Consider the following 11,564-nt stretch of genomic DNA (forward strand, 5'->3'; position numbering starts at 1 on the left):
ATACCTAATGCCACATTGTAATAAACATTGTCTCAATGTTTCATTACATTACAATTTATTCAACATCACATTGCAACAATATAAAATTGAGGTTGAATATTAGGGTTTATAATATTGGGTTTATGATATTAATGTTTAATATTGGGTTTATAATTTATAATATTAGGGTTTATAATATGAATCTTAGGGTTTATAATATTATGTCTTGGGTTTGTAATCCTAAGATTTATAATTCAAGTTTTGTAATTTTAATCCTAGTGTTTAATATTAATTTTAGGGTTTAATATATTAATATTAAGGTTTAAATCCCAGGGTTTAATATATTAATCTTAGGGATTAGAATATTGGGTTTAATTATTATTAGCCTTAATATTTAATATTAATCTTAGGGTTTATAATATTAATCCAAGGTTTGTGATCATAATGTTTAATATAATAAACATATGGTTGTTATATTAATCTAAGGGTTTATCTTAAGGTTTATAATATTAATCATATGATTTATAATCCCTAGGTTTATAATACTAATCACAGGGTTTATAATCCTAGGATTATAATATTAATATTAGGGTTTATAATATTAATCTTAGGGTTTAATATAAATCTTAGGATTTATAATATTAATCTGAAGGTTTAATATTAATCCTAGGGTTTATAACATTAATCCTATATACAATAATTATAATACAATAATATTAGTTATTACAATTGTTTTTGTAATTATGATATACTAATACTAAATCATAAGGGTTTATATTATTAGTATATTAATATTACGATTATAAACCATAATATGTATAATATTATTTTAGAGTTTATAATAGTAATCGTAGGAAAGAAATACAGGTGTTTCAAATCAAAGGAGGACGATATCTTTCTCAGGCTGGAGGAGGACATCCAGTGGGGTGAGACAATGGAATTTGCAGATCGAGTACTGGTCGGGCGCATCAGAGGTCGGAACTATTCGGCAGCACGTTTGAAGACCTGGGCAGCAGAAGTTTGGGGTCATCATTTGGTGGACATCCCTTTCGTGCAAACCTTCGTGAGGGGATGGTTCGCATTGAGGTTCGCTCGTGCTGATCATACCAATTGGGTCTTGTCCTCCTACTGGCACTTTGAACATGCCCCGGTGCTCCTTAAGCGATGGACTCCCTTATTCGACCCCGAGACAGAGCAGATTGGCATCGGGCCCGTATGGATTCGGCTCCCAGGGCTACCACTACATTACTGGTCAGAAGATATCTTCAGGAGGATTGGCAATGCCATTGGCACCTTCATGGACTATGACAAATCTTACCAGCAAACAGGCATGATGGCATATGCCCGGATTCTTATTAATCTGGACACCAGGGGAGGACTACAAGAGTTCATTACCATACAATGGAGAGACACGGCACGCAAACAGATTATTGACTACGAAGGCATCCCCTATCGCTGCCGTAGATGTCACAAAGTGGGACACCTCTACAGGGATTGTCCACTCCTTCGGAAAGCGATGAGGAATGTACAGGATGGAGAGGCCGATCACCCCCTGGGCAACTCCCCCAGGCTGAATCCGGAGAAGAATCAAGAGGAGCAAGCTCATACACATGATGATGGTGATGAAGGAAGGGGAGCAAATATCTAAAATCTGGGCACATCAAAAGCGTATCCAGGATAACCAAACTCTGAAGGAGGTGGAAAGTGTCATTGCTGCCTTCGAGGATTCATCATCTGGGACCTTCCCCACCCCTGAGAGCAAAGAACAGTACACCTCTCTTATAGCGAAGCGCTCTCATATTCTGAAAGAAAGAGAAGAAAGTTGGAGGCTAAGGAGCAGGGCAATTTGGCTCACAGAGGGGGATGATAATACAAAATTTTATCATAAATTTGCCAATGGGCGCAAATCCATCAACACTATATGGGAATTAAGAGATGAGCGAGGACAACCTGTATCATCACAGAAGAACCTGGCCAGACTAGCAACAGAGCACTTCAGGGGTATATATAAAGCTCCTGGAGATATTAATATCATGGAAATCATGAGGGTGGCTGAACTTTTCCCCAGATATGTAGCACAAGAAGATTCGGATGAACTACTGAAGGAAGTGACTATGGAGGAATTGGAGGCTACTTTAAAATGGTTTAAAAAAGATAAAATCCCAGGCCCAGATGGGTGGTCCATTGAATTCTACATCGCTTTCTTTGAAATCCTGGGGAATGACCTACTGAAGATTGTAGAGGAAAGCAGAAGGAGGGGCAGAATATCCTCTGCTATTAAATCCACCTTCATTGCTCTTATCCCTAAATCGAATGACCCTGTCTCTTTCGATGACTTTCGCCCCATTTCTCTCTGTAATTGTCTTTACAAGATCATTGCCAAGATTATTGCCAATCGCCTCAAGCCTATACTCTCGCAGCACATATCTTCATAACAATTCGCCTTCCTTCACCACAGACAGATACATGAGGCTATTGCCACAGCACAAGAGCTCATGCACACCATGCAGATCAAAAAACAGAAAGGAATGATTCTAAAAGTGGATCTATCCAAGGCCTTTGACAGAACTAACTGGCTGTATATAAGACTGCTGCTAACACATCTTGGTTTCCCCTATGAATTTATCAAATGGACGATGAGCTGCATCACAGATGTATCCTATAGTGTGCTTCTCAATGGTGAAGCTACTTCATTCTTCACTTCAGAAAGGGGGCTCAGACAGGGATGTCCGCTCTCACCTCTGCTTTTCTTGCTTATTATGGAAGGATTAAGTAGAATTATTTCATCAGCTCGAGATAGGCATTTATTGACTGGCATTAAAATTGCGGATAACTTCTATCTCACTCATCTGTTATTTGTTGATGACATTCTGATCTTCCTGAATGGCAGCATTGGGGACTCCACTACTCTCCATAACTCAATCCTTCTCTTCCAGCATGCTACAGGTATGAGGATCAATGATAATAAGTCCACGATTACCACAGTCGGTTGCTCTCAACATGAAATCGCCTTTGTTGTACAGCGTTTCCCCTTCAACTCTCTGAACCTGTCGGATGGTATAAAGTACCTCGGTTTTAGACTAAAACCTCTCGGTTACAGAATTGCAGACTGGACATGGCTCATAGCGAAAGTGGAAAAAAGGCTTCAGGTATGGTACCACAAATATCTCTCTCGTGCAGGCATATTGGTCCTCATTAAAGCTGTTATTGAAGCCACTCCAATCTATTGGATGACCCTAGCCTGGATACCAAAAGGCATATTGAACCGCTTACAAAGTATTTGCTGCAGATTTCTTTGGAAAGGTCACCATCCGGGGAGGCTTTTTGCCTGGGTCAAATGGGACACCATTGCCAAACCCAAACGCTGGGGAGGATGGGGTATTAAGAGGCTCGATCTATTCTCCAGAGCATTAGCAGCCAAACTTGGGTGGCAGCTCCTCACCTCTAATAGTCTTTGGACTCGAGTTGCATATGTAAAATATATCAAGCCTCAGAATGTTTTGGACTGGATCCGTATGCAGCAAGGAACTAGCCAAAACATATCCAATATCTGGAAAGCGGTCATAGGCTCCTTACCACTACTGCGAGAAGGAATTACTTGGCGCATAAGGGAAGGTAATGCAGTTCGCATTGGACTGGACCCGTGGGTCGGCTGTGGCAATGCCCACAGATTATCAGCTGATCTTATAAGGTATCTACAAGACAGAGGGGTAACTCACATTAAACACATTGGCGATAATGAGAATTCCTCCTTTCTCCAACAGGCATGGACTACCGCACAAGTGTTAGAAATACCTGAACAGTGGCAACACGAATGGTTGGAGTATACGGATGCACTCACTCAAGCTCACATCAGGCTCACAGAAGGACCTGATGAAATCATCTGGGCCTTTGCCAAGCATGGAGCATATTCCCCGAAGCTAGGATACTTAAGGCTCATGGAATCATACAAGCCCCCGGATATCCTCCCCACCTGGAAAGCGCTATGGAAACTTAAGTCAGCACCTCGCTCGCGATTATTGATGTGGAACATTCTTTTTGAAAAAATCCCTACAGGCACCAATCTCATGAAGAGATCATTTTATGGTCCCTTTCGATGCCACTTATGCCGAGGGGAGGAAGAAAGCACAGAACATCTTTTCTTAAAATGTAGCACTGCTTTACAGTTTTGGCAATCCCTCACCTCTCACTATCCAAACTTGAAAGACTGGCAAGGTAATAACCTCATGGAAGCATGGAATAACTGGTGCCAGAATCACACCGGGAAATCCATCAACATTCCATTGCTGGTCTGCTGGGCATTATGGATTGCACGCAATCAGGCCATTTTCAACTTCAGGACCCCTCATTGGCCCACAATCTTACACCACACGATTGCTGATTTTGACATGATACCTGAAGAGGAATCCTCTGCCCCCCCCCGCACCATTAGACCTGAGATCATCGACAAATCTAAGCCCTGGGCTTATTTTGATGGCTCGGCACAGGATGCAGGCTGTGGGGGAGGGGCCATACTATATCTCAATGAAATGCATTGCTTCAAGATACAAATAAAACTAGGCAGAGGCACCAATAATTTTGTTGAACTGTGCACGGCTAAACACATCATACATTTTGCAATTCAAAAACAATGCAGACACCTACAACTATTTGGAGATTCTAAAATTGTTTGAAACTGGCTGAATGATGCATCTCATTGTCATGCATTTTCATTGAGGCACATTTTAGATGAAGCTAAAAGACTGATTACTTCTTTTGAATCATTTTTCTGTCGACACATCTACAGGGAACAGAACACAGTCGCCGACCAGCTATCCAAAGAGGCAGCGCACAGACAAGGAAACGACTGGTTGATACAGGAGGAAATCGACAGAACATTCTACCAACATTACCACAGACCTTTTGATGATCATATTGGAGATGGGCTATAAATCCCTCACATGACAGTACCATTTTTGTTTACAGCATGTATATATATCTACTGTTTAGTCATGAGTACAACTCTTTTTTGGTTTTATACAGTTTATATGAAGCTCTCTGCGTAGAGCATGGACACAATTTTGATCACTGCTAGTTACAGTTTCGGTAGGCTCCCTGCGTGGAGACAACTTGTTTTCTTTTGCCAGATCTATAGACTGTGAACTCGACAGGCACTGCTGCCTCCATATGAATATGCTTCGGCATCTACAAAATGTAATTTCTTAATATTAATAGAAATTACGACTTTTTCCCAGGGGAAAAAAAAATAGTAATCGTAGGATTTAATTAGAGAGATTTATATTAATAAAGAGATAGAGAGATTTATATTAATAAAAAGAGTAGCTGAAAGCCATTACATTTCTTATGAGAACATAAGATGCCAAAATTCCATGAAGGTTTGGCATGAAACATGAAGGATCCACCCAAAACCTTGTTAAGAAATTTTTTGCAACAAAAAATCAAATCCCATTCCACCTATATACTTTCCAAAAAACCCCTAAAATCCAAATATATTTGAGTCCATTTAAAATTAACTTTTTATGACTTCTTGTAACCCTTGGTGAATTACTTTTATTCTTTTCTTTCCCACTTGGATCCATTATAAACCTTCTATGATGTCTACTTTCTCATCCTTCTTTGAACTTTTGTGGGATGTTTCTTTCATTTGGTCTATAGAAGGAAAAACTGCATCTTCTTGACCAGCCCAGGAAGGGGCCTTCTCAGAATTGGCTTTAGAAAAGGTGTTTCTAGATGATACAAGACTTACAAATGTGGACTTACAATTCTCCAAGATTTTTGAATCATTCCCTAAATTCCTTTTTCCAATAGAGGATTTTGATGAGGCATTATATTCACTATAGATATGACAACTTCCTCATCTTTAAAAACATGTTCTTGATTCGTTGATCCAAGAGCTTGAGGGGGATCACTCTTGAGCTCAAGGGGATTTGGTTCCTTTTTCAAAGGAACCTCATTGCATGGAAAAGAGGGTCCACCTTTGAGATAGTGTAATGGTCTCTGTTAGCTCCCATCCACCATTTTCCCTTATGGCTAGATTTCTTGAATTTGAACTTCTCAGATTTGGGGAAGTTTTTAAATGAATGCCTAGTCTCATAGCAGATTCGACACTGAAACGAGATGTTTTCATAATCTAATTTTTGCATCCATGAATAATGAGGTATAGTTAGTTTTAATTCCATAGGAAATCCCTTGATAAAGTCCATTTCCACATAGATGTGAGCATATGTGGGTTTCAAATAAAATTTTATGTCTTCGATTATAGAATAAAATCTACTGAGGGAATTTCCAATTGTAGTAAGAGTAGCTAAAACCCACATACGAAGAGGTAAACCCATACCAGAGATGTATATATTGATGCTAAAAAGGGATCGAAAGAAGGGAACCAGGGTTGCAGAGAGAGCCTTGCATTGCCCCAAAACCATGGACCATAATCAATAATCTGTTCACGATATTCAACTTTGTAGAAAACCACAATAAATAAGCCTCTTACTAGAGGGTATATATTCAAATCAAATGATATTATCAACTTCCAATGATCAGAGATCTAGGAATGTATATCAACGAGCCTTGGACAAGAGCCAATGAATCTGTCGAATATACTAGCCTTTGCAAACATAATTTCTTCACTAAGAGCGTCAATCCCTAGTGGAACCTCAATGGAGGGGGCATTAACAACAAGCAATCCTGGAGAAGAGGAACAAACATTATGAGTAATTTTCACATCTTCAAAAAAGGATTGGGGAGGTGCCAACTAACGAGACCATGTCAGACATGAGGAGAGGGCGACACTCGAACCACCAAAAATAACAACAAAGGATGAAGGAGAACTATTTAAAATAACAATTTAAGAGAAAGCCACATCCTTAATGACGCTCATGTTATGAATTGAGAGCGCTAAAATAGCCGAAGAGTGGTTAGTCGCATGGGAACATGAGCTTCAATCAAAATGTGGAAGGAATGACATACATTTGGCCATCGAACATGGCATAACAGAGATGGAATCTGACGTAGAATGCAGGATAAAGGAGGAACTTGGACAAATGGAAACAAGTAGGGTTGAAGAAGCCTCCATCTGCAAATCACTTAAAGGAGAAGGAAAGCGTGGCCACCTAGGGCCAAACCCTAGTTGACACACAAGAGAGCCACAACGCCACTAGTGAATCCATTCTTAAGATTTTTATTGCTATTCCCGAATAACATTAAATCCTTAGATGATGATAATAATAATAATAATAATAACAACAACAATAACAACATTAACATTTGATTACAGTAATATTATCATAATATTTTAATATAATTATAATTATTTTAAATTATTGTTATTATTAATTATTATATTTATTATTATAAGTATAATAAAATAATATTAATATATTATAATTATAATATAATAATACTAATACTGATAATAATTATAATTATAATATAATTATTTTAATTTTATATTAATTAATATTAATATTAAATCTCTCCCATACAAACATATTGATGTATATCAACCACGTTTACTAATGTGGTTGTGCATGTGATTGATATATGCTTATCAGTGTCTATTAACCACATTTATTAATATGGTCGTGCTAGTTAGACATTCATATTGATAATTTTTGGCCAACCTCATGTTTTAGGTAAAAATTACATATTAAAGGGCACTGTGGTGTGGTTATTGACTCGTTTAATTATCGTTATATTTTCTTTAAATTATCTATATATGTAACATTAAATTATATAACGTTAATTAAGTTGATAGGCGTTTCTACGCGAGCTTTGGGTGGGTATGCACTATTCATCCCAGCCCATAGCAAACTTTCATTTTTGTCCTCCTTCCAATTAGAAACTGCCACGTGGCGTCTGATCGCTTGGCCTTTCGGGTTCCGATTTGTGGTTCTTCAACCATTTCGCCCCAGCCGACTCTAATGTTTCCACCGATGAGGGAATGAAGGCTAACAATCCGATGGAAAGTGACAAGTCAATCCATGCCAATAAGATCTGCTAAATCCTGGACAAAAGGTGGTTGGGTCACATTGTTATACATGCTTTGATGAGCAGAATATTTCGGTCGAAGAATATTTTTTTAGTAGTGGATCGACCTCTGCCACAATTAGAGGACACTTAATCGCACGCTTATTGATCTGAAGGATTGGAGCTCTTTAATGGTGAAATTAGCAGTTGCAGAGTCTATGATTTAAATTTACAGGGTTTTGGGCCCACAAGAGCTCTGATATGAGAGGAAATGAGGGCGGATATGCACCTAGATTATGCCTCTTTCAATCTCTCCCCTAACTGTACAACGTGCATTTGAAATTTCTGCTAAATATTCATCTAAATTATCTCTTTTGTGAATGTTTTACTGTTGTGTTTTAATTCAAAATTATGCCCCCTAGTTCACCAAAGGCAGCTTGGAAAGGTCAACTCTTTTAGAATAAAGGAAATTGTTCTAACTTTTAATGAATTCTTTGTATCCCAGGGTAAATATGATTCCAATTTGTCTCTTTTTTATTTTTTTGTCCACGACACTTAGTTATTCTTTGAGAATATTTAACCGAATTCCCTACATGGATGATTGATTTTTGCTTTAACTAAATTCTCCAAATTCCCTAATTTTGTAGATAAATTTGTCTGGTTCATTAGCACTCTTGTGGTGTTGTTGGAGCTGGTCAATACAATTGACACAAAGATGTCTCAGCTGGAAGCTATTAGAAACTTTTAGCATACTCTATATTTAAAGGTGGGAAAGATACCAAATTCTTGCTATTTTATTTGGAATAATATTTGGCTTTCCCTAGGGTAAAATCAAAATATACTTAATGTTTTTTTACTTTTAATAGGGAGCTGGTGAACATGCTTCTATTTCGGGGTCAGGTATATGCTGGAGTGAAAACACAATTGAAACCCTCTTGTAACTTATGGTAAATGTTACTTCATCAATCAAAATTTTGTACTTATGATTTGTTCTAATTATTATGCTAGTCTATTGTTTTGAGTTGTAAACACTTAATTTCCCAGATCTTGGGTTGCTACATATTTTTGAACCATGAATTCTCCATAAACGATTTTAACACCGTTCATGCCACTTGAACTGCCTTAATAACTTTGAAGAAACTGCTTCATATGCTTCTCTAATATTCCACATCACGCTGTGTCACTGAAGCGAGAATGTTATAAGTAATCAATGTTAATTGTTTTTATTAATATTTAATGTCTATTTAAGCAGATCAAACCATTGAGAGAATCATAATTTTTTTTGACAACATACTCATCTATTTTTGTAAATTGAAATCTTATTTTATAAATATAAAAAATAGTATTTTTTTTTTACGGATATTCTGTCAATTTATAAGATCAAGCAAAATCAAGACAAACAGGAGAGATTTTTTTGTCTTGTAATGGAATCATTAAAGAAATTTTTGAGGTCTAAAATGAGCCTTAAAACAAAAATGTACAATCAAAATCAACTTTATAAGAACCAATCTGATTCAAGATGATGAAGTCAACCATGGGGGATGATTCACCATTTTTGGAGTAAAAAAGTAAAAATATTAAAAAATAAAAAACTACTTTTTCAACCCATATTTTCAACTTATATCCCTACGATTTCACTGAAATTTCAACAAGGATAACTCATTGGATGCATAACGTAATTCCTCATCTAAAGAGTACCCATGTTGCATACTTGCGATTGACCCCACTACACCAAAAATGAGAAATACATGAAAAAACATGATTGCAATCACATTCTTTCATGTATTTATCATCTTTCGTGTAGTAGAGTCCATTGAAAGTATGAAGCATGGATAATCCTTAGATGACGAATTAAATTCCACATCCAGTGAGTGCTCACACTCGAAATTTGAGTAAAATTGTAGGGAGATAAGTTGAAAATATGAGTTGAAAAAGTAGAATTATTAGTATTTTTTTTTTTTTTTTTCATTAATCTTATTTTATTATTTCCACTATTATTTTATAATATTCCTTAGGAGGCCCATTTTAGGCACTCTATTCTTAATTATACTTTGAACTTTTTAGTTAAAAAACACACTTGCTTGGTAGGGGGAACTTGAAAGCTCTATGAAATCATAGGAAATACTTATTAAACATTATAAAGTTGTATATAAATTATTATAAATATCCCACTTAGATCTTATTCCAAATAGGTGATGGGATGTTTGTATATAAACCTTATTCAACATTACATAGGCATAATATTGTAATGCAGTGGGTTCTAGACCTTCAAAATCTTCTTTGTTGCACTAAAAGACCTTCAAATATTGTTTGAATAAAATTTCTAAGGATGACATTGGATGTTTGTTGGAGTGCAACTGAAAGACGGTAAAATTATATAATGAAGTTTATCTAGCTTGCTTCATGGTTATGAATGCACTTAATAACCCTTCAAAATTCCTATGTCTTATTAGTATTTCAAATATGAATATTTGAATATCTTGGTTGGGCTTTTAGTGCTGGATGTAATCTCTAGTTCTTTTGGTCTAGTTTGGTCTCTTGTGGACACTAATATAAATTTCAATTTAATCATATTGTATTGAACTTTGTTGTTCATCTATATCTTTAAGTAAACTTGTGATGAGAGAATGTTGACCATCTGAAAATATTCTCTGGAAGTTGTAGGATAAGAGTCTACACAGTATCATTATTGTCACTTCATATGTCATCTTGAAAATTGGTTCTAGTTTCTCATTTTCATATCATAGATGGCCTTACCAAACTTAACAACACACATCCACTTATACTTTTGGAGTTTCCTTTGTACCTTCAAGGTAGCATTAACTCAATTGATTATTGATATTGATAATGGAATTTTGTTTTCATCCATCCATCATAATCATTTCTATGACTACACCCAGGTTTCCAAGCATGTAAGTTCCCATCCAATGTCTTTTCTTTTTAGGATTATTACAAGTGGTCAGATTCCAAATCCTGCTTTCATGAGTACGTTAATGGTGCAACTTGCTAGGGATAAAATATGGTTATTTCAATCAAACAAATTGATATTAGGTTATATTTGGAAGATCTCAACCATAATTTATTGCCTTCTTCTAATCAGAGCAATTCAGATGAGATTTCTCTTCTAGGAGGCTACAGGGATAACAATTTTTTTGCACAATGCCTGCTAGTTTTATACTTCATAATTGAAGATCAATGATATAGAAAACAATAACATATGAAATCTATATTAGTTACATACCTCAAAACCAGAGAGGGATGAAACAATACCTTTACAAATATGCATTTGACATAGTCCCATAACAGAGATTCACAAAAAAACACAATATTCATTATGCACACAACACAACCAACATGTGAGTGGTTTGTCATGAAGGACCAATTCCTATGATCCATAGAAATAGGGAAGCATTATGGCATTAGCTTAAAGAATGAGCCCTCATGCTCAAGAAAAAGCTTCACTAGTACTTTGAAAAAAAAATTCAAGAACAATATATCTGTAATTTTATTTCACATGTGTTCAGAATCCTTGAAAAATGCACATATTTTCTCTTAGACTTAGAATTTTTTTCCAAGGATTTCTTACTTTGTTTTGAGTTTCGACATTATAATCCTGATAG

General features: G+C 36.3%; 1 protein-coding gene across 1 annotated transcript; it reads left to right on the plus strand.

Moving 5' to 3' along the window:
• Positions 1 to 913: 913 nt before the first annotated feature.
• On the plus strand, positions 914 to 1,627 carry LOC149182771 (uncharacterized). Its single transcript, XM_089414670.1, has one exon. The coding sequence runs from the start codon at positions 914 to 916 to the stop codon at positions 1,625 to 1,627; it is 714 nt and encodes a 237-aa protein (XP_089270796.1).
• The last annotated feature ends 9,937 nt before the right edge of the window (positions 1,628 to 11,564 follow it).

Source organism: Pinus tabuliformis, chromosome 3_2 (genome assembly GCF_031772625.1).
Source record: "Pinus tabuliformis cultivar Carrire ecotype Pingquan chromosome 3_2, CPIR1, whole genome shotgun sequence".
NCBI lineage: Eukaryota > Viridiplantae > Streptophyta > Pinopsida > Pinales > Pinaceae > Pinus > Pinus tabuliformis.

Bases quoted from the DNA above. Each gene is read 5' to 3' on its own strand.
- LOC149182771 (XM_089414670.1), top strand. From the start codon at position 914: ATGGAATTTGCAGATCGAGTACTGGTCGGGCGCATCAGAGGTCGGAAC.